Source organism: Oculina patagonica, chromosome 14, assembly GCF_052425735.1.
Source record: "Oculina patagonica isolate OP01 chromosome 14, crgOcupat, whole genome shotgun sequence".
NCBI lineage: Eukaryota > Metazoa > Cnidaria > Anthozoa > Scleractinia > Oculinidae > Oculina > Oculina patagonica.
This window is the reverse complement of record NC_135771.1, coordinates 21,611,074-21,634,175: the sequence shown is the minus strand read 5'-3', so window position 1 is coordinate 21,634,175 and position 23,102 is coordinate 21,611,074. Positions and strand designations below refer to the sequence as shown.

The window sequence follows — 23,102 nt, the reverse complement described above, 5'->3', positions numbered from 1 at the left end:
TTTGAGAGGTTTTAACGCAGACAGCGACCAAATTAAAATATCCTTTGCAGACATGCAAGCTTTTCCTTACGAGTTACTCAGTGGATTGTTTTGTGACGCTGGAATTCCTAACACTGCTCTTTATGTTGTAGAGCTGGGAAGGGCTAGAGCCCTAGCAGACTTGATGGCATCTCAGTACTTCGCGGAAAAACACATATCAGTTAACCCGCAATCATGGACTGGCATTGAAAACATCATGACGAAAGAAAGCAACTGCACTTGTCTGTACATTTCTTATCATGCTCAAAAATTGTTTTTGTGGATTCTTAGGACAAGCGGAGTCATTTCTTTTCGAGAGATGACAGTGGATGAAAAGACTCTTTACAAAAGACTGGAAAAGCCAGCTGAAAATTTCGATGAGTTTTTTGCTATCATGGCAAAAAATTTCCGCACCTTTGGCATTTTACCTGAGGGGGTTAGCGAAGATCGATCTATAAATGACATTGAGCCGGCTGATTCTGATCCTTCTCAGAATGAGAGCCGCGTAGCTTTGCGAAATGCAAAGCATGCCAAAGATCCAGAACCGAGTTTAACTTTGTTCCACGAAATGCTCATCAATCCTGTGTCCGACTTACTTGAGGAACCTGAAATCATCATTGTTCCTGATCGCAACTTGTACCGTGTTCCATTTGCAGCGTTACTCGATGGAAGTGGAAAATATTTATCGGAGACTTTCAGGATCCGCATCATCCCTTCACTGACGACTCTCAAGCTCATTCAGGACAGTCCTGCAGACTATCACAGTCAGACTGGTGCTCTGATAGTGGGGGATCCTGATGTTGGTCATGTGATATACAACGGACGTCCCAATAAAAAATTTGTACCATTGTCTGGTGCAAGAAAAGAAGCAGAGATGATTGGGCGACTTCTGGGCGATCAACCTCTGTTAGGAGAGCACGCAACGAAGCAGGCAGTACTTCAAAGGATAGATTCAGCAAGTCTGATACATTTTGCTGCACATGGTAATGCTGAAAGAGGAGAAATTGCGCTTGCCCCTTCAAGCTCTACTACTGGGATCCCACAAGAAGCTGACTACCTTTTGAAAATGTCTGACATTTCAAAAGTTCAACTGCGAGCCAAACTGGTAGTATTAAGCTGTTGTCACAGTGGGCGTGGACAAATTAGAGCCGAGGGAGTTGTTGGAATCGCTCGCGCGTTCTTGGGATCTGGTGCACGCTCAGTGTTGGTGGCACTCTGGGCTCTAGAAGACAGTGCAACAGAGCAGTTAATGAGATGTTTCTACGAGCACCTTGTTCGTGGAGAAAGCGCCAGTGAATCTCTTGACGAGGCCATGAAGTGGATGAGACACAACGGCTTCACCAAGGTTACTGAGTGGGCACCGTTTATGCTGATTGGAGATAACGTAACATTTGACTTTGGAAAATAAAAGTAAGTTTAAAGTAACGAAGAACCATGATTTTGGTTAGTTGGTAGCCAGTGTGAGTTAAATCAAAAGTAAAGCCATCTTTCATTTCATTATAAGTAACGAAGTTTAGATCCAAAATTTTTCCTTGCCGCGTTAAGTTCTATTGTTGGGATATTTTTTTTTAAGCCAAAACACTTTTTTGTGAGGTTCAGTCAGATCACTTGTTGTTTTGATCTGTCTATTAAGTAAAATGGTTTCTTTCAAAGCTTCCCATCTATTTCAAGAAACAAAGTGGTCGTTTCAGGCTAGGTAGTCAAGTTCGTTCATGGCTATCCAGAGCCGTAACTGGAAAGAAGCAAGACGAAGAACTTGCCTTGTCTTACTTTTAACCCAAAATTAAAAAAAATATATGTGTTTAGTTGGGAAAATAATCCCCAATTGAACAACATTGATTTTCTTCCAAGAAATACCTTATAAAAATGTTTTTGCTTTAAAGCTTTTAGTTATTCAAATTGTCTGGAGGACATGCCCCCAGAACCTCCTGGCAAGATCTTGCCTCGTCTATGCCAAAGGTCTAGTTACGGCCCTGCTATCTGACATCTAAATTTTCGGACAGTGCTGAAAGTCAAAATATGACGAAGTGTGTCAGCCCCACTTCACTGCTATAGCTGGGATGATAGATTTGAACTACAGGAAAAATTTCTTACACAATGTTTCCTAATCTACTGGTTTGTCATTTTTGGTGTTTTAGGAAGAAAGGACCTTATATCGGTGGAGTACTCCATGCAAACAAATTAAAGAAAGCAACGAGTTAAACAACTTCTGCGATAGCATTGTAAAGTAACAAAATAGCGTTGATTTCCATGTAATTCCATTATCTCTTAAAGGCATTTTTTTGTTTTTTCGAATTGATTTTTTGGGTTTTCTTTCCTAAGAATCTGAATCGAATTCTTTTTTTTGTGCTTTTCCCTAACGGAGCTAATATTATGCCTCAAAAGCTTCACTCATTCACAAGATGCACAGAGAACACCAAGGTGAAGATATTTTATGAATATTTCAAAGGAGAGCAAAATGTATTTAGTTTTTAACGATTTGTCCATGACACATTGGCAGAGTTTGAAAACGTGTGCCAGACGTTTTCAAAATTTTGTTTGAAATTTCATGCCTGTATAACTCATGATAATACATCTTTTGTTACAGTATAAGTGGACTGTTATAGTCATTTTTAAGGAAGTTTGACCATTATTTTAAAGTTTCCGTTAATATAAATATTTCTTTTGACTTTGACTTTTCGAAGTGATTCTCGTGATACTGCTCCTTTAAGAATCGAAAGTTTGAGACACGTGAAGCTCTACGTTCTAATGTTCGAAAGTTTAACTTAACCAGGAAGGGACCGGGGGGGACGGTTCCAAAACTGAACCTCTTTTCTGGTAGATCCAAAAATTGGACAGGATATATTTTAGGATCAATGATTTTGTAGTTTATAAACATTGATCTTAAGTGTATAAAAGCTAGCTCCCCCACCGCAGAGCATATCGATCAAAAATTGCGAGTTTATCACTTTTTCAGTTAAATGTGAGTCACGGTGATTTTAACCAAAAAATTGCTTTCTTATAACCATGACAACCTACGTGTATTGCAGGGTCGTAAGTTGGTACGCACGAATGGCGGATAATTTTGTCGTTTGGCCATATTTGGGTATCGTGATAATTGTTCAATAATAACACTGGTTATAACTCGATGCGTTCCCTCACAGACCTGAGTGTTCCCTACTTTCACCAAATGATTATGCGATCTTATATTTACTTTAAATTAATAAATGGTGGTCCTCCAACTAGTTTTGCTTTTTAGTTATTTTGGGTGACCAGCAACTCTATGTATTTTTAATTTATTTATTTTTAGAGTAGTAACTAGTAATTTTACAGTTCAAATAAACCTTGTTGTTTGTTGTTGTTGTTGTTGTTTTGTTATTGTTGAGTTCCCTAAGGAGTTCCTCGTAAATTTGGGTGCGTTTTCTGTAACTTCCCCTATTCGCGATCCCGTGCGTTTCCCCAAGGGTACCCGGTGGGTTCCCTTGTAGACCTCCCGTGTAACCGCTGTGGTCCCCCATACATTTACTCATCCATTGATATTTATCCGTTACAACAGATAAATATGTTCCCTATTAGAGCCAGATTCCCGGTTCCTAATGCGCTCCTTCCACTGTTCCTCGCGTTGCCGCTTTCGCGTCCCCTGCATTCCTCTATGCGTTGTACTTTGCGTTGCGTTAAACGCTTCCCCGAGAGTAAGTTATGTCAATATTTGAAATAAACAAATAAATAATGTTAAGATTATTTGATTTTTATGTTGTGTATAGCAGAGATAAGACAAGATTTATTTATGGAGTGTCTGTTTTAACAAAATAAGATGGTAACAGAACGATGCCCCTACATTTCGTTCCCTTGTAGACCTCCCGTGTAACCGCTGTGGTCCCCCATACATTTACTCATCCATTGATATTTATCCGTTACAACAGATAAATATGTTCCCTATTAGAGCCAGATTCCCGGTTCCTAATGCGCTCCTTCCACTGTTCTTCGCGTTGCCGCTTTCGCGTCCCCTGCATTCCTCTATGCGTTGTACTTTGCGTTGCGTTAAACGCTTCCCCGAGAGTAAGTTATGTCAATATTTGAAATAAACAAATAAATAATGTTAAGATTATTTGATTTTTATGTTGTGTATAGCAGAGATAAGACAAGATTTATTTATGGAGTGTCTGTTTTAACAAAATAAGATGGTAACAGAACGATGCCCCTACAACTATTATGTTTAGCTGAAATTGAAATACAAGTTTTGTTAGAAACTTTGGAACAGTTACGGATTGTTTTCGCGTGACTGCACTATGGTCAGTGGAGCCTACAGTTATTCCCTCTCCCTCCCTCAATTATGTAACAGATGCAATCGATCGCAGAAAAAGTAGCTGTCAGCTATGGCTCACTATGAAGAAGTCTGGGAACGAGAATGGTCGCACAGGACTTTCGATTAGAGCTTTGCAACCTTGAGCAAAAGGACTAATCTTAAATTTTAGTATTGTGCAACAACGTCTAATTGATTTCCTAATATTTTAGCAACCTTTTCATTTAAAGTTTAAGCATGCACATGCAATCCAAGGTATTTTCAATATCTCCTGTGCTTTTCTATATTTTTGACAAAAATTTAAGGTCAAGCAACGATGTTCTTAAAAGACGAGATTTTTTAACGTGCTCGAAAACCTCTAGCTCAAGTAAGTGTATTTTGTTGACCATTAACTAAGGCTTGTATGTAAATGTTTTCCTCACAGGTTCCATTGCGTCTGTCGGTAAGTGTTTAGCAAGTTCTGCTTTCTGTTTCGCACGTATTCGATGATACGTTTTAGAGAAATTCTGATAAAACTTTTCCACAGATTCTGTGATATCCTTCTTCATGATGCCACATCTGCATGTTCCTGAAATAAACGAAATTGTTCAGTAATATTTCATCACAGCTGCCAGCCAGCCAGCAAAATTAATTTCCCTTCGCTTACCAAATGTCCACACCCGGGGGGGGGGGGTACTCCCTTTAATGGCCTATACGGGGAGGCTCCGCCCGAAAGGGGTACCTTTTTCAGGCGTTAGGTATACAAAAGGATAGGGATTTCCCGAGTTTAGGTATATGAAATGGTATGGAAATCTGTCATTTCGGTTTTTTAAAGGGCCTTTAATTAAAACATTTCGAACAGACGCAATTTATGGCTGTATTATTTTAATTTATTAAGCGCTACATGAAAATGACAAGAAAACGTCCTGTTCACGCCATGTCTTTAAGGTATATGAAAGGGGTACTTTTTTCAGTTAAAGGTATACGAAAGAGGTACAATTTCTGTCAAAATGGTATATAAAAAGGGAAAGGGGTTAGAACTCGGGGCGGAGCCTTCCCGTATAAAATTTTTTTGACCCCCCCCCCCCCCCACGGGTATCCACATTGTTGATAACCAATTCAGCATACCTTCGTCACCAGTTTCCCCACAAAGCTGTCTGAAACAGAAGGCCTGGTAAAACAGACCACATGCGACGGCAATAAACAAGAGAGCAGCACTGATGACTATGGTGTTGAGAAAGTAAGGACTAGTTGGTTCAAAGAACACTGCTGAATTCGAGTCGACCTGGAGAATAAGCGTAAAAATAAATAGGTGGGAAAATTATGAGAAGAAAACATTTCTTAGAGGAGTCTAACTTGAGGTTTGTCATTATTCTGCTTTAGAGTTTAGCTAGGGACGGATCACTGTTGAGATGATTTTCTCTATTAGCATACAATAAAATAAATCACTTTTTTAAAAACTTGATAATCATGGTAATTGATAAAAGGCGTAACACTTAGTAACTATGCTAGGTATGAGGGCAATGTTAGTGTGGATATCAAGCGAGATATTTTTATCTTAAAAACTTTGCAGTCCTTAAATACACTATTAAAATCAGGTGTAACGACTCGTTTTTCTTTCGCCCTAACTACTAAACTTAATTCTACAAGTTCTTTTCACAAATGGTGTGTATTTGTTGATGACATGGATATTAAATTATACAGTCAACTCTCTCTTAACGGACACCTCCATAAGACGGACACCTCCATGAGATGGACACCTGGTGATGGTCCCTGCCGTTTTTCAGTCATTTTACTGTAACTAAACTCCCTATAAGACGGACACCTCCATAAGACGGACACCTGGTGATGGTCCCTGCCGTTTTTCAGTCATTTTACTGTAACAATACTCTCTGTAAGACGGACACCTCTCTAAGACGGACAATGGACAATTTGAAACCGCCAACGGACACGCACAAAAGGTGATTTTTTTAGTGGATAATACTGCAAAACTCGGTATCCACATATAGCAAAGTAAGTCAGCACCTTTAGAATACCAAAACTTACCAAAAGCAATCCGCTATAAAGTATTATTTCTGTGCGTAAGTGTATGGGTACCAAAGAGGTAGTTTTCTACTTACAGTAATACCGTTTGTAATCAGGAGCAAACTGAACGAGTCGAATTTCTGGTATTGTTTTTGTTCCACTTTATAGGTTTTGCTAAAGTAAGCGACTTAAAACAGACGTGTATTCGCTGTACATAGCCGTTAAGCTTTATCATCTCGAAATTTCTGGTGTCACGTTACCTCGACTCTCTATAAGACGGACACCTCTCTAAGACGGACAGTCAGGGGCCAGTCCCGACGGTGTCCGTCTTAGAGAGAGTTGACTGTATGCCTATTACGCAAAATGTCACAATGACCTTACGTCATACATTAAGTTGTTCGTAGTTAATGGTTTGTAGTTTTATATTCTAGTCACCAGTTTTCTTAATAGTAACTTAATACTTATAAAAATAGATTATATTTCACCTCAGACTGTTCCACGTCGTCATTTTCTTGTAGTAGATATTCTGTCTGAACGTTTTTCTTCACTATCAAGTTCTTCATCTCGTTCGCTAATTTAGACACACTTTCACCTTCGAGTAGAACTCCATGAGTTATTTCTGCTTCTAGAAAATCCGTGACTTCAAACCAGGAGCCGTTGAACAAGTCTTTCCTTTTGACTGGAACATACATTTCCAGCAACACTGAAGTTATGTTACCTTCTTGTAGGGCTTTTATCATTGAGTTTAAATCCGGGAACGTGGATCCTGTATGAATTAAGGTCAAGTCACGTGATATATCTTAGAATTGGCACTACGTTGAAACAATTATCTTTACGTTAACTGTAAAAATTCTCACTTATCAGTGAATTATCAAAGAATTCTCGTTTATCAATGAGATTGTTACAAATCCCTCACTCACCGATTTCTATCTTGTTTCGGAATTTTTTAACCGCCATCTGCTGTTCGGAAGAGTTGGTGACCACTGCAATCTATAAGTAAAGTAAAATAACCATATTCTACCCAACACGAATGTCTCGTATCTAGTAAATGTCATAAAAAAAAAAATTGCGGAGTAGCACTCAAATTAATGATTAAAATAATGAAAGGTTTATTTGAAGTGCCCTGGAATACTGTTAAAACAGTCAGACGTTTCGGGGATAACTCCTTCATCAGTACTTGTGGATGTCTCAAAGAAAACGCTACAGCTTACGCAAAATTTCTCGTATCTAGTGTTATAAAAGTTTATCTGTTGAGTGACGTGAGAACACTACATTCATGTACATCAACCCTGGTATACATGTTTACGTCAGACCAGCTATTTTAACCTCCAAGCATCGCTTTTGAGATGCAATTGAAAAACAATTTTTACGAGCGAATTCCCAAAGCAGCACAGATGAAAAGAATATACCCATGTAAAAACTGTTTGAATACCGTAAAATTCTGGTTATAAGCCCCCCCCCCCCCCCGCTTATAAGCCCCTCCTGTTATAAGCCATCATGCATCTACCTGGAAACAAAAAAATACATCCGATTATAAGTCCCCCCGGATATAAGCCCCCCTCTGCCGAATGACAGTACTGAACAGGGCTAAATGTTGCTTTATTACGCATTTTATACTTAGAAACGTATTTCGATCAACACTCCCGTACCTCGTTTCGAAACATATTTTTTACTCTGCTTATAAGCCCTCCCGGATATAAGTCTCTCCGCTTATAAGCCCACACAAAACCCCTTACGAAGTTGTATAAGCCTTTAGGGCTTATAACCGGAATTTTACGGTATGCAAAAGGGTTCAAATGAATTTGAGCCACTGATGTAATCATGTATAATTCCCATAATACCTTGCTGTCAGCAACACCTGTGGCACTCGCACCATTTGAATTCATTGAAATGACTGTAACAGTGAGCACAGATGCCAATGATCCCATGAAGATAGCGAAAATAACGAGTCCAATTAGAAACCAGGCCATTGCAAATATCTTGGCTGGGATGGACTGGGGACAGCGGTCACCATATCTGTGTAAAAATAAAATGAACTCTTTTTCCCATTATGCTTAAATTATACTGAGGCTTCTGTTGTTATCGAATAAGTTGTCACGTTTCTCATACACGTTTAGGAAGTCATTTCCACATAACAGATATCTTGCGATACAGCTTGCCATATTTGGAAAAGACTCGTCATACATCTTGCAAAACTCTCCATCAGAGCCCTCGGGACCCTCGGTTAGCGGATTGTTGCTAGGTGACCATCCTCTTACGAACAGGCCCGTTGACCCGGAATTGGCCACTCACCCGACAGTTGAAAAGGTAATGACAGACCACCAGAGACCCTCGCCAGCGCCTTTGAAAAACGTTCGAGGGAAATGTTCCTCATTGGTACTGGAGTCCTGCAAGCCAGAGGCAAAAAGCAACAGCAGTTTTGCATCGACGTTCTTAAACTAAGTAATACTTCATCAACTTAAAACAAAAAAATCATAGCCGTGAAGGAGGTTTGGCTACCCGGTCTTAATTAGCATAGATTTTTACAGTTCTATTTCTCCGTTTACTCCGTAGGTTTTGTTTTGATTGAGAAGATATATTAAACACTCAAGACAGTGTTTTATCGACTATCTAAAACCTCGAATTTCGTCAAAAATGCTGGACCCCGCTGCGCGTCGTATGTTCAACTCTCTTCTCAGTGTTTGGATATCCGGATGAAACACTGTCTTGCGTGTTTGATATATTACGTGAACCAGTGATGTAATTATGCGACCAGTTGATTTTCATTACTCACAGACGCCACTTACACTACTTCAAATTTTATACTATTTTACTATTTTTCCCGTGCTAAGTGGTTATTTTGACACGTTAATAAAGTTTCTGTCTATCTATCTACTACATTTTCTCCTTCCTGGTCAAACCTCATTTATCAATATAGTTAAAACGTTTAAGTCTGAAAATAAACCACTAGTGTGTCACCATTCGAATGAAAGCTACTGAGCAGTTCTTTCATGTGATACTGACTATTATGCTAGTCTTATGCTGTACTGAAGATAACTTTCAAAACCAGATTGATTGCAAGGCTGGTACAGCGGCAGGAGGGCAAGATTTATTGGCCAATATTTCAACTAGCAGAGCTAGTCTTCTTCAGGGCCACTATTATTGCCTAGCTCAGCTAGTTGAAATTTGGCCAATAAATCTTGCCCTCCTGCCGTTGTACCAGCCTTGCAATCAATCTGGTTTTATAAGTACTTAGAGTGACGTCTGGTACGAGCATTTCTTGAACAAGAGATTCGGCAGCAGACAAGCCAAGCAGTTTTTTTTCTCCGTTGCGTGGTCCCCTGCTTTCAAACTGTTTTTGTAATAACTTTCAAGTCTGTAGATGCAACCCTAGTGGGTTTTAATTTGACCATTCGAATCAAAGCAAGGTGGTTCTAACTTTTGAGTTTGTAAATGAAACTCGGCGATAGTGTGTGTCCAGTCAAATACAAGATTATTATGCTGTAGAATTTGTTTCCAACTTTCAAATATTTGAAAGAAACCCTAGTGCGTGGCCATACAAATAAAAGCTAGTAAGCACTACTTTTACGTGGAACCGTTATTGCTGTACAAGGTTGTTCGACCTTTTAAGTCTGTAGATGCAACCCTAGTGTGTGACCACTAAAATTAATCTAAAGCTACTAATCAGTCCTTTAACTGTGGAACTGTTTATTACCCTGTACAATGGGGAGGAGGTGGGAGTCTAGCTTTTAACTGAAAGGATAAAACCCTAGTGTGTGACTATTTCAACGAAAGCTATGGAGCTACTTTAATGAGGTACTGTTGTTTTCAACATTTGTGGATACTGAAATGAAATTTTATAAAATCTCATCAGCTCACCAGAATCCAAATGATAATTCCCGCTAAAAGAGCTGTTACCAATGTGAAGACTATAATTGGCCAAGAATCAAAGATGGAGTTTGCCATAACTTTTGTTAGTAAACCGCTGTCAGTGCGTTTCTTCTGAATAACCACAATACCAGGGACAGTTATAACCGGAATGAACTTGCTGTACTCCGTGTCACCATAGGCCTGGGTCTTGATTACTGGAAAGGACACATGGTCTCCCTTGGAGCTGCTGTAGGAGACTAACTTCGTGTCATTGTGTTCTTCACATGTACGGCACGTGGTGGTCACGAGGTCACTGATGATACTTGTGAGCGAGTTGAACCCTGATGATTCTAATGGACTTTGAACGACGGAGACACTTAAATGCTCCGTGCATCGACAAGTTTCTGGGAAGAGACAAAAATTGTAAATGAATTCAATATAAAATAATTTCTTTAATTAAGGTAAAACTGTTGTCATAATGTTGCTCGATAAAATAATTTAAAAAAAGGCTAAGAAGGATAAAAAGTTCTTAAAATCAAAACGTTTATCCTTTATAGCCTTTTTTTAAATTTTTGTAAAACTGGCTCTTAAAACACATTTGGAAATATTTTTTCCCATCGTTTCAACCTTACAAAGCTTTCGTTTTGCACCTTATCGTCGATATTCGTCTTCTAATTCACATTTTTAGTGTTCTAGCTCTATGGATGTAAATGCGATATTCGAAAGAAGCCATGCGATAGCGTTCTACAGAAGACACGTTTTCCGATTCTTTACAGAATATAGAGGTAGATAGCTATAGCAATCGGTGAAATTCTAAAACATATGTATTTAAGGAAATAAATGATTTTATGTAGACTATGTAGTTTGTAACATAATCGTTTCCCAGCTTCCGTTCAGGAATTTCTTGTAATCCGGGGTATTTTCCCCTGGGTTCTAAAGTTATAGTCAAGTTTGATTTTAATTCTCTTTCGCTGACGTTTCTCGACAAACGGTGAAAATTTATCCCATTCTCCACACTTATTTCTCTAAGCATTGGTCGGCGAACTCTACAAAATGTACCTTCCTTAGTGAGGGGGAACACTCAGCAAGTCTTTATAATTTGAGCTTTCGATCTTTTTAAAGTAATCGGCCACACCTCTGGACAAAATATTCCCAAATGGGACTGTCTTGTTTCATTATCCCGCAAACTGAGAGCTCAGCCAAAGTAACACACTCACACCTGAAAAAAGACTAGTCGTTAACTCACAAGGAGCAGTCAATATTTGTTCATATTAGTTAATACCTCCATATACGGGTTCACTGAAGTTTCCTATCCCGTCAGTTGTTAGAACGGCCACTTGAATCTTGTACATTGTGTAAGAAGTCAGATTGACGAGGAGTACTTCATTTACATCAGCACAAACTATCGCCGAATACTTTGGCTCAGCATCTATGTCCACGATTGGTTCACCTCCGATACGGACGGCTTGATACTTTATGTAAAAACCACCCAAATCTCCACTCAATATTTCTTTTGTCCCGTGTTCCCACGTGACCTTAATTGCGGATAAACTCATGGCGGTTGTAGCAGCTGTTTTCGGTGAACTGGTGTTGGCAGCTGAAACAAAACAAAAGGTTATCGTATCACGATTTCACAACCAAACAGGGGAATGAGTACCGCTCTGATTTATTGGTTATTATTGGTGATCAGTGCTGTTGCTAGGTAACATGACGTAATCATATGGCAAAAGCTGATGCACTACTCGTGTTCAGGCTATCTAAGTTTTGGGCGTTAGCCTTTCGTCGAAGTAATGTTAACGTATGAAATTATTCTGCTCTGACAATGGGCTATTGCGCGTCATCTTTTCAAACTATTATTGCCTATCAGCAAAGATTAACCAAAGTTGGTAGATCGTAGAGCGCCGGACTTCCGTGCGGGAGGTCTCGGGTCCGAGTCCCAGACCGGACCAACACTCAGGGTCTTCAATTAACTGAGGAGAATATGCTGCCTTTGCAATGCGTCTGCAAATGGTTTGATATTCTAGTCTTCTCGGATTAGAACGATAGATCGTAGGCCCCGTCTCTTGCATCTTCAGTATCACGGTCAGCAGGGGACGTAAAAGAACCCACAAACTTATCGTTAGTAGGGCACGGAGTTCCTGGTGTTGTGGTCTGGTCTTTGGCCATTGTACTGGGCGGAAATATTAGCTATATGATAGCTGTATTAACTATGACTTAAAATTTAAAGGTTTATATTCCTGATTGAAGCATTATAAACAAAGGAAGTTCTGCCAAACAATTGAAAAAGAAAAAAAAAAACAATTGAAATTGCTACCCCAACTATGTCCTAAAACAGAAAGAAGTTGAACTCACCAAAATCAATTTTTGTACAATTAGTCAATGGACCAAATCCAACTTTGTTAATAACTGCCATTTGGATACACGTGTCGGTCGACAAGTTTATATTCTTTAGCTCGATTGACGAAAAACACGGAGCTACAAACCAGACACCGTCAGATCCATTTACAAGCACTATGTATCCTTCAAGCTCTCCATTTACATCACCGTCGGGGACTGGGTTCCAGGATAAAACAACAGTGCTGTAATCAGGGCTGAACGCTGAGATGTTGGTAGGAACCGCTGACCGTACTGCAGATTCAAGATATTAACACCGTTTGGTATAACAAATAGTCATTTTCGATCGCCAACACCTTTACAATACCATTCTGTTACAAACAAGAATCCGTTGAAAAATAACGGAAAAGTTGTTAAGAAAACACTAAAACTGCTGGAAGCAAATATCCACAGAAAATGGCAAAAGAATATAGAATAGTAAAAGGTATAAGGTAAAGCCTGCTGTCGAGCCAAGTGGCTCATCAGGCCGGAGCTTATCCCGGTTTCTGTAGCATTAGGCGGCTAGGAGTATTTCTGTTCCCCCCTTGATCGGATGCTGGTCCGTCGCAGGGTTACCTCCAGTAGTAAATTCGCTGGTACCCATTTATACACATAGGTGGAGGAAGGCACTATGAGAGTAAAGTGTCTAGCCTAAGAACACAACACAGTGCCCCGTCCAGGTCTTGAAACCGGGCCACTCAATCCGGAGTCCGGCGCTCTTACCATTAGGCCACCACGCCTCCCACAGTAGTACTTACCCAAAAGAGCAAGGATGCTTAAAATGAAATAATTGAATTAATGTAAATGGCTTGCGAAATCAGTGACTTTGATTGTAATAAAAATTATTAGTGTTTGTACTCACGAGCTCGATTTATGTTTTTTTTAAATTATTTTCCGTACAATTAAATCTACTAGCTTGCTAATAATCAAATATTTTTATCTTTTATGTTATTACCGCATTCATCGGTCATCGCGGTCGTGCAACGACCATAGGACCCAGTCCCGTAACTGATGACTGCCTGCGCGGACAAACAGTACTCTGTACAAGCATCCAAGCCTGTCAACACAACTGTCACAGTTCCTGGAGGGAACGCCTTTGTTTGGTATGACGGAATCGTTTCGTTCTTCCAGAAACGAACATTGTACCCAGTAATTTCATACGCGGCATAGTATGGTCGCGGGGGAGTGAGACTAAACTGTATGGAAGTTCCGTTAATACCACGTGCTTCGTGAATTTTGGGTGCCCTTGTTGGCGCTGAAATATTAATAATAAAACGCATTGAACTAATAATTTATAAATAATGATAAAGGAATACCATATAAAAAACAGCAGAGATGTTCTTCTTTTATCCGAAAAATAAACTCACAATTGATTTTTTAAAGTCATGAACTTGGAGGAAAACTAAATAAAATAAATTATGATTATTTTATATTGGACACAAACTTTGCTGTTGAGCCACTGCCTTATCGACAGACCAGTTACACTTCCTTTAAAAAGGAAAAAACAACTAAATACTGAATAAAATATGATCATATTGCACCAAACATTTTGCTGTTAAGGTACTGCCTTAACGACGGACCAGCAACACGTCCTTTCAAAAAGGCATGCCGCAAACAAAAGGAGAAAATAATTTAAACTAAACATAAGAATTTGAACTGCAGGAGGCAAATGGCTTTTTAACGATAAAAACCAAGCCTAAGAACTCGGGCGTAAACTTGCTAAGATATAACCAACAGAAAAAATTCAATGTTGAATAGTTTTCTATCGAATAGAAAGAGGTATTCAATTCCTTAAGACTAGAGCTCAAACTGTTGTAAACGACATTTGATTTCTCATGGTTACAATATCAGTACCATGGTTTGACGATGGTATTGAAATAAAAGTAAAGACAGTTTAAAAAACAAAATTGTCAACTTTACGTGGAAATGGATTTGCTGGTATGCCGTAAATCTCCAGTCTCATGCAGGGTGAAATATGCCATTCTTTCGGGTAAAACCGAACAAACTGCGCCACTACATCGCCGTTTAAGTAATTCCTCTTTGCACGATGGTAGTTCCCAGCAGTATAAAATTTCTGTAAAACAATAACCAAGGAATTAACATTTTATATAAAAAGAACCGGTAAATATACTGCCTTAAAGGAGCTACGCCACTGGGATTTCGCAGATTCTTGGTCTAAACTGTTCTATTCAGGGTTGATGATGGCAAATAGCCGAAAACGTTTGGTTTTATCATATTAATTTTACCATTTTAACTCTTTTTAGCCTTGTATATAGTATATATTATCAAGGTTGTTGTCGCGTTATCAAATTCTGGGACACCTCCCCTCAAACCTAAAACACAACGTTAACGTGTTATTTTAATCATAAGATTATACCCTCTCGAACTCTGTCCAATGTGTTCCATTCAGAGATAAATGGATGGCGAAACGTGTCACGTGACTCCCATGTGCGTGACCTTGAGTCGCTACTGCGATCACGCGGTAAGGAATGCCAAGGTCAACTTGAAGGAAAGCATTGGTTAAGTTCAGTGGGCACCAGGCCACGTGCGAGCCCAACCGAGCAGCTGATGGAGGATTGGATTCTGTGTATGACGATGCTGATATGTTAATGTCTGGCATGAAACCAGTTTCCAGTCCCAGGGCATTTTCCCAGCAATAAGCGTCAATACGGTAAAACCCTGATGAGAATATATATATAAAAAAACTTAAAATTAGCAATAATAACTCATTCAAAAGCAGTAAGTTAATACAGTCCATACAACCTTAAACACACTTTTAACAGGGGATTTCCAGGAATGGAGGATTGACTTGTCAATCAGCAGGATAACACCGTAACATTTATCGTCTTTGACGTCAGGATATATAGTATTGTCAATTACAACTGTGACAGTTTGATTTACATGTAATCGAGGACCTGGGAGAAAGTTTGAAATATTGTAAAGCTTTCATATTTACAGTGGACATTAATTTTAAAAAGAAATTAAAAAAGGTCGCTTAAGCTTTAGAATCGACGTGCAAGATTAAAATGCTGATCAGATAATGTCAGATTTTATTTCTCTCAAGAAAAACAAAACATTATGCACAATTCTTATAGAATCGAATGTCGAAAAATTCCGACACTGTTTTAAGCAAGAGCCCATGACCCTGGATTTAAGGTATTTAAACACGACTTTAAAACTTGAACCAGATTACCGAAATACACAAATATTTTGAGTTGTTTAGCGTTGAGTTAGAACTTCACAGCTGTGACTGAAAGAAGTTTCTTTAAAAACTAATAACTTTGGCCATAGTTATGCTTTGGCCAAGAGAGGTTTGCTTTGGCGGAAAAGAATTTACGAAGCATTTGCGGATAAAATTAAATTAACCCCTCCCTTTCAAAAAAGACCTACATGTTTAAGTGCAGCAGCAATGTACTCTTAACACAACAGCCATACCTTTTCTCTTGCAGACGTAAGACAAAGATTGTAAACAGTTTACAATATTCCAGTGACCTTGCACACTTGCACTCTTAGTCACACAAGCAATTCCATTTGGAATACCCTCTGTCGGGCTTTCATTCCAGTTAGTATAATCAAGGTAATGCCCGTTACTCCAGTTTGGAAATCTTTCAAAGTTATTCTCATCTTCTTTGAGCCCAATGAACACCTCGCTGATTGTGGACTTGATCATTTCTGAGTCAATAAATGCTTCTTCCTCGACGTTTAGGATATACAGTAGGTCTGCGTTTCGGTTCAAGCAGTCAATTTCTGCGTTAAACCAGTTTAGAGGATTCTCTTCAAGGATCAGGTAGCAATTCGTTTGGAAGTGAATCCATCCCGGCAGGCAATCTTCAAAAGAAACATGAAACACAAATAAACAATTGAACCTTGAATGCATATAGGGAAGTGGTAATAATAAGTGTACTCGACGAGGACCCACCTTGTGAAGGGGTCAAAATTTGAGTAGACTTTCATATTAGTTGTGCATGAAGCTTGCATTGCTGGAGAAATGGCACAAGGATATTTGAATCTTTTTCTTAGTATCTACTCCTGAGTGGGGGCTATACAAACAAGACACCATCTTTTAAGGTGGAAACGGGGGGGGGGGGGGGTACATGAAGAGACCACCTGTCTTTTTGCAGAGTAGTGGATCCTGTCTGAGTACAATAGTTTTGACCATTTTCCTAAATGTTTCACTTCTCTTGTCTTTACATCGAAATACTTCACTTCAGTCAAACTTCTTTAACACGGTCAACAAAGGGCCAGAGCTCAATGTCCGCACAATAAATTATAATTAGCATTATAAATTATAATTAAATTAATTAGGAATTACTAATAAATAGAAATTAACAGTTAATTTGATTTTGGCAAATACACACGCATGCTAATACCGTTAACAAAAAAGCAACAACAACTACGCGTCACTTTACGAGTAAATCATTCTTTGAAACTTGCACCGTAAAATAACTGGCATAAAAGCTACTGCACCTTCAATTTGAAGGACTATAAGTAAATCGTCCGTAATGTGAATGTGTCCGTATTATGGAAAAAACGGACACGGTTGGGACCGACTTCAACTGTCCGTCTAAAAGACGTGTCCGTCTTATAGGGAGTTTAGTTACAGAAAAATGACTGAAAAATGGCAGAGACGGTACCAACACCAAGTGTCCATCTTAAAAAGGTGTCCGTCTTTTAGAGGTGTCCGTTAAGAGAGAGTTGACTGCAATAGGACAATTATAAATTATCGAGCAGCTAATGCTGGTACCAAAAAGCCAAAAAAAAATACGTTTCATTTTAGGAGGAAATAATTCGTTGAAACTTGCACAGTAAGGAATCTGAAATCTACTGCACCTTCATTTTGATTGGCTAAAATAGATAATGACTGCAGTGAATATGCAACCTTACAGACCTTCCGTCCTTGTTTTCAAAAACGTATCACCTTACCTGGAGACGTAGTAATTTGAGTGCAGTTGTTGTGTTCAACATCGCCAAGTTCATTGTAAATGAGAATTTTGACACAATACGTGCTATTTCTCTCCAAACCAGCGATTGTGTAATTTGTAGTATTTCTTTCAACTGTTATCGTAACTTTAGTTTCATCAAGTACTCCTTGTTCTGTGATGCGTTGGTAAATTATTTTATATCCAGTCAGTTCTATAGCTGACAGACAAGGCAAGCTGTCCCAGGAGATCTCGAAGGAGTGGCTTCCGATGTTGTGTACTTTAATGTCAGTAATTACAGGTGGCCATACTGAAAGAACAATAATATCATATTAAACGAAATCAGCGCTGCATGAAATAATCGTGAATTTTGGTTTTTCCCTCCTTGAATTATATCACAACTACACTTGAAAAGATCGGATTCCCACACGGCAATCGTGTAAAGCAGTTGTAATTAGTTTAAGTCTTTTACTTAAGCTTGATTAACTGAAATTAACTGACTAGCAGAATCGATTTTTCTGGCTGTTCTAAACATAGTAGCCAATAAATAAATAAAAAATTCTTTTTCAGTTTTAATTTTTTTTATTAAATGTTTATTCTAATTTTTTAACATTTTTCAGTATTGCCTAATCGTCTTACCTTTGGGCATTTCACAAATGAAAGCTCCAATAGTGTTTTCACTAAGATCATTAAAGAGGCCTTGTGCATTCTTTGACATCCCTGTCACATTTCCATCACCAGATGGCTGCCCATCTTTCCATTTACTGATCGTCAGTGGTCGTCCGTTCACCCACGTCCAATTCGCCCCCATTTTTGTCAAGCCTATGTGCCATACGCGGGGTTTCGCAATGCAACGTTTTTGAATCTCTTCATTGACAAACTGCCATTCTTCTTCTGTTTCCATGCTTACTAAGTCGCCTCCTTTACTTTTACAGGTATCTCGGTTCTCGTTCCATGTTTTGCCTGACTCCGTAAATGAGTAACAGGAATCCCCAAATAATACATTTCCGCTTTCTATAAAAATAACAGAAGGATTTAACTCCGTGTTAGCAGCAACGTAAATGAAGCTCCAGTGAAGCTCATGGAAAATTAAAAGTACAATAGCCGGTAGCAAATTCTTTAAAAGTCTAATGACACACAACTGCCGGAGTGTAACCCGGTTTTCTTAGCTTAAAATAAAAGGTATTGCTTAAAATAAAAAGTATTGCTACTCCCTCTGGATGAGATGCTAGACAATTACAGGCTACTCCAGCATTCTGTCAGATTTTCTCAACAATTCACCGGTACCCATTGATGGTCCTGGGAGAAGTACTGTGGGTGTCAATTGTTTTGTCCGAGAAAACAACACAATGAACCCAGCTAGGGTCGATTTGAACCCGTTCTGGAGTACAACGTGCTTACCGTTAGGCGATCACGTGCTCCAACCTTGCAGTAGTTGTTTCTTTACAATTTACCTCTTCCCAACCGAGCTACATGTAATTCGAAAGAGAATGACCAATACAATAGCTTGTAATCTGTATATCAGATGATATTTATTTCATGATTATAACATTCCCCGATGGGAATTCTGGATATTATTACGTCACTCAACTTACCAATCTCGGCAAAAGGAACGTGGCCGTACAACTCAATGCGCATGCACGGCATGTGCGACCAATTTGTTGGCCAAATACGGACATATCTTGCATAAACTCGTTCAGCAAAGATGTTCTTTCGAACTGTGTAGCTGTTGTAGTTTCCTGTAAAGTGCTAAAACAGTAATACAGAAAATATTGTAGTAGGTTTTTATAAAATTGTACTAGGTTTAGCTAGTTTGGACGCGTATGGAAAAACGATTACCCAGCAGACACTGTGGTCTAACGGGTGGACCGGCAATAGCATGCAATGGAGACCTATTTAAGGTGATTTTATTTAAAACAGTTCCGTGTCACTTGCTTCATTAAGCCATACTTTCATACCAAATATTGTTGCGATAGGCTGCTATCCCTAGATGGCTCTAAAATGTTGGGTGCACAATTATCGAACATACCTTGACACCTGCTATATCGCGATAAAAGTCCCAGTTGGACCCATCTTTTGAGAATTCCACTTTATACTCTTCAACAAACGAGCTCGAGTTGCTCGAGTTGCCTTGTGTTGCTACAGCGCAGACGATGTAAGTTGTGTTTAAGTCAACTTGAATGTATGAAGACAAACCCGAGTTCGCACACCAGGCATGTTCATGGTTAAGGCGACCCTTGTGAGCTTCAAATCCTCTTGCAGATGAATTAGATGTGATTTTGCTGTCCAATATGCGCCTTATCTCTATACCAATCGCTTCTTCTTCGCATGGCAGAGGTTTAAAACCTGAGTTTTAACACAAAAGAAAAGTTCAAGTACCCTCACAGGATAAACAGATAAATTAAAACTTCGTTTTTTACCCCTGTTACAATCTATTTCAGGGAATTAAAATTATAATTTGACAAAGTATTGAAAAATTAATTCGACTGAAGCGTGCATTATAAAGTTAATATCAGCCAGCTACGGACAGGACGACTTTGAACAAACTAATATACAAGACAAAATGGATCCGTACGATGTCACAATTTGGAACAACTCCGACATAAAAATTGCAACAAAGCCGGTTTTTTACAAGTCGTGGTACGAGGCAGGTGTTCAAAACGTTAAACACCTCTTAGTTGATACCAGAGAAAAATTTCTATCGTATCACCAATTCATCAATCGATTTAACCTAAGGACAAATTTCACTAAATATTACGGTCTTCTTAGCGCAATCAAAAGTAAATGGAAAATTCCGCCAATCCAAAGTCAGGGACAATCGCGAAACCACAGCTGGTATGACAGTGACGAAAATCTTTCCAACGCTGCTCTGCATAATATAATTATTGAAAATAAATTCCAACCACCAACTAATGAAAACCGAATCATCAGCTATGGATTGGATGACTCTGATATGCAAACAATATACAATTGGCCTTTTTCTACAACTAAGAATACAAAGTTAATAATGTTCCAATTTAAGATTAATCACAATATTCTATATACGAAAGACAAACTTAAAAAAGCAAATCTTGCATCTGACGATTAATGCCATTTATGTAAAAAAAAAAAAAAGAAGACATACAACCGAGCACATGCTTGTAAAATGCACTCACGCAACCTTATTCTGGAGCGAATTTCTTGATTGGTGTGGTCAAAAACTACCAACGAAAATATTCACTTAACTGACGCCGCTCTTTTATATGGACCTGTTAACTCATTTAAACACCATCAATCGCTTAGCTTGGCTTTGTTAGTGGCAAAGTATATTTTATCTACAAATGCAACTTGGTTGAAGATTCCTTGAATTTTTCACTATTTCAACTACAGTTTCGAGAAATCATAATGACGGAAAGATACATTGCAATTAAGAACAAAACTGTCAAGCCGTTTAAAGACAAATGGCATTGCTTTATCGCGAAAAACTTTATCCCAGCAATCTTTGCCGCTACCAACGTCTCCGAAATCTAGTCTAATATAGTAATAATTATAGTCATAATTCTTTTAAATGCCACTTACCTATGTAGTTTTTTAATAGCGCCTAGCATTTATTTTTCCGTTTATTTCGATGTTATATTGTTTACATTTTGAATGCATTTGAATGTACTTATTTTTGCTTTTTACTTTCCTGTATATAGTTTTTCTTTTTTTTTTATCACTTGTATTGTATGTTGTGTTTGTTTATTCAATAAAGCATGAAAAAAAAAAAATAAAAAAAAAAGTTAATATTAACCTGGTTTCTTGCTACATTATAACAATAGAGTTAAAGTTCGTAGACGCAAATGTATTTTTGGCCCGACTCTGGCTAAAATGAGAGGTCGTGAATGGTCCCTCAAAATGTCGCAGTGCTCGCAAAATTAAGCTTTTCCTCGGAAAGCTCGCAAAATTTTAGTTGGTGCTCGTTTGCTCGTGCTCGCACATTTTTACAAGTGTTCGCATGCTCGGTTTTCAGTGGGGTAGCTTTTTGAAAAGTGCTCGTTGCTCGCAAGGAGTTACTGCAAGGCTATATTTTGTCAATGCTCGTGCTCGCAGAGAAAAATGCTGTGCTTGCATGCTCGCAAAGACCATTTGATACCCTAAAATGAGCTCTGGGAAGGGCCAAAAACACATTTAAACCCAAGAACATCACCTCTATTACTATCATAATTTTTTCAGAGGGATTTTAGAAAAGGAATCAATAACAGCAAGCGATATCTTAACACTGGCGTCGAGTCGGCGTTTGAGAAGGTCAGACTGGCTTTTCTCACCTCTTTTCTTACAGATGTAAGGTTTCAGTCGATAACACTTCTTATCGTACCACTCTCCATTGTTAAACATTACACAGTTTGAAACATCGCCTTTACTTGTATCACCGACGCTAAAACTTGAGAAGTTATAAGGTGTTCCATCACTCCACTGAAATACTCCTTCCTGTGCCTTATCGTTCAGTCCTATCCAATGAAGCCCTTCACCAGGGATTAAGGTTGTGTTTATAAAGCTGTTCTCAGCGCTGCTGGTTATGGACACCAGGTCAGAGTGTAAATCAAGGCATTCCTTTCTCGCGTCTTCCCATTTAGCTATCCCTCGAAAAGCTTTATAGCAGAAGCTTTCATAACGAGTCCATTCTATTGAACACTCTGTAATTGAGCAGAAAAAAACATTAATTGTCAGTATTGTAACTCTCTTAACCCCTTAAGTCCTAGCCACGCATATGTGCGTGGAAAATACCAGCAGTGATTGAAAAAACTCTAGCTTTTACATATCTGGGCACATGATAGTAATGACTGCTTTTTATGGCAAAGTGATAATTTTCATAGCTTTAAAAGCCAACTAACTGACTAAAACTCTTGATTTCTGTTGCATATGGTTGTTTGTTCAGCAGCAAATCTGAAAATGCCCGTTTTCTACGTAACAGGACAACAACAAAAAACACACATCTTTGCCTCCATTTTTTTTAATGAAAAAATAATTCTGACTTCAAAAATATACTTTTGCAGCAAACTTCAACCCTATTCCCTTCCGTTCACCAAGGAAATTTCCCATCAATCATTCAGCAGACTCAGCAATTACTATTCGATTAGAGCTATGCTTGCAAACCTGTAATTTCCTCGTTGCTGACCGAAAGGGATGCTTGGGAAAAACAGTCATGGCGACGGCATGAAAGGCTTCCTACCTTTATTCCATATATTTTTTATAAGTGTCGAGCCACCCAATCCTGCCGGCAAAATGTTGCACCGATTGCATTCTTTGGAAGTCAGAACTCGTCCAAAATGCCTTGGCAGGTCTTGGAATCCACCCACAGAACGGCCAGAGAGACAACTTTACCAATGAACCGCCATCTTTCGATTCGAATATTTCTGGCGTTCCAATCAAGACAAAATCATCTCCCACCTCTGGTTTCTTTCAGATGCTGGCCTCTACCCACCATTCTAGCTTAATGATGCCAGCCTGGGGGCTTCTGCAGTAGAAAATGACTCGAAAAAACACTTATAAACGAAATATTCGCCAGATTCGAGCCCGTATGCTCGCTCAACAAGAAAGAAACGGTTGAATGCTGACGTCACAATGAAACTTTGAGCCCTCAGTGTTTTGAAACAGCACACATTTTTACTTGAGCTTCTTATATGCAATCACGAAAT

General features: G+C 38.8%; 2 protein-coding genes across 3 annotated transcripts in view; one reads left to right on the top strand and one right to left on the bottom strand.

The window, feature by feature from the left end:
- LOC144638438 (tetratricopeptide repeat protein 28-like) lies at window positions 1-1,433 on the top strand. The gene has a single exon (XM_078497638.1). It carries the CDS (start codon window positions 53-55, stop codon window positions 1,424-1,426), a length of 1,374 nt encoding a protein of 457 aa, XP_078353764.1. The 5' UTR covers window positions 1-52; the 3' UTR covers window positions 1,427-1,433.
- A 2,594-nt stretch (window positions 1,434-4,027) lies between these two features.
- The window catches only part of LOC144638792 (uncharacterized), a 41,566-nt gene continuing 22,491 nt past the window's right edge, over window positions 4,028-23,102 (bottom strand). For both annotated transcript variants that reach the window (XM_078498047.1, XM_078498048.1), the window contains 18 exons: window positions 21,732-22,100; window positions 19,475-19,791; window positions 19,041-19,194; window positions 18,085-18,459; window positions 17,450-17,755; window positions 15,962-16,354; window positions 14,904-15,205; window positions 14,447-14,600; window positions 13,482-13,781; window positions 12,506-12,781; window positions 11,436-11,750; window positions 10,163-10,557; window positions 8,597-8,691; window positions 8,146-8,320; window positions 7,225-7,294; window positions 6,790-7,070; window positions 5,408-5,564; window positions 4,028-4,868 (listed from right to left, as the gene is read on the bottom strand). In XM_078498047.1, coding sequence (XP_078354173.1) covers window positions 4,693-4,868; window positions 5,408-5,564; window positions 6,790-7,070; window positions 7,225-7,294; window positions 8,146-8,320; window positions 8,597-8,691; window positions 10,163-10,557; window positions 11,436-11,750; window positions 12,506-12,781; window positions 13,482-13,781; window positions 14,447-14,600; window positions 14,904-15,205; window positions 15,962-16,354; window positions 17,450-17,755; window positions 18,085-18,459; window positions 19,041-19,194; window positions 19,475-19,791; window positions 21,732-22,100 — 4,610 coding nt within the window. In that variant the 3' untranslated portion in view covers window positions 4,028-4,692. The remainder of the gene's footprint in view (window positions 4,869-5,407; window positions 5,565-6,789; window positions 7,071-7,224; window positions 7,295-8,145; window positions 8,321-8,596; window positions 8,692-10,162; window positions 10,558-11,435; window positions 11,751-12,505; window positions 12,782-13,481; window positions 13,782-14,446; window positions 14,601-14,903; window positions 15,206-15,961; window positions 16,355-17,449; window positions 17,756-18,084; window positions 18,460-19,040; window positions 19,195-19,474; window positions 19,792-21,731; window positions 22,101-23,102) is intronic.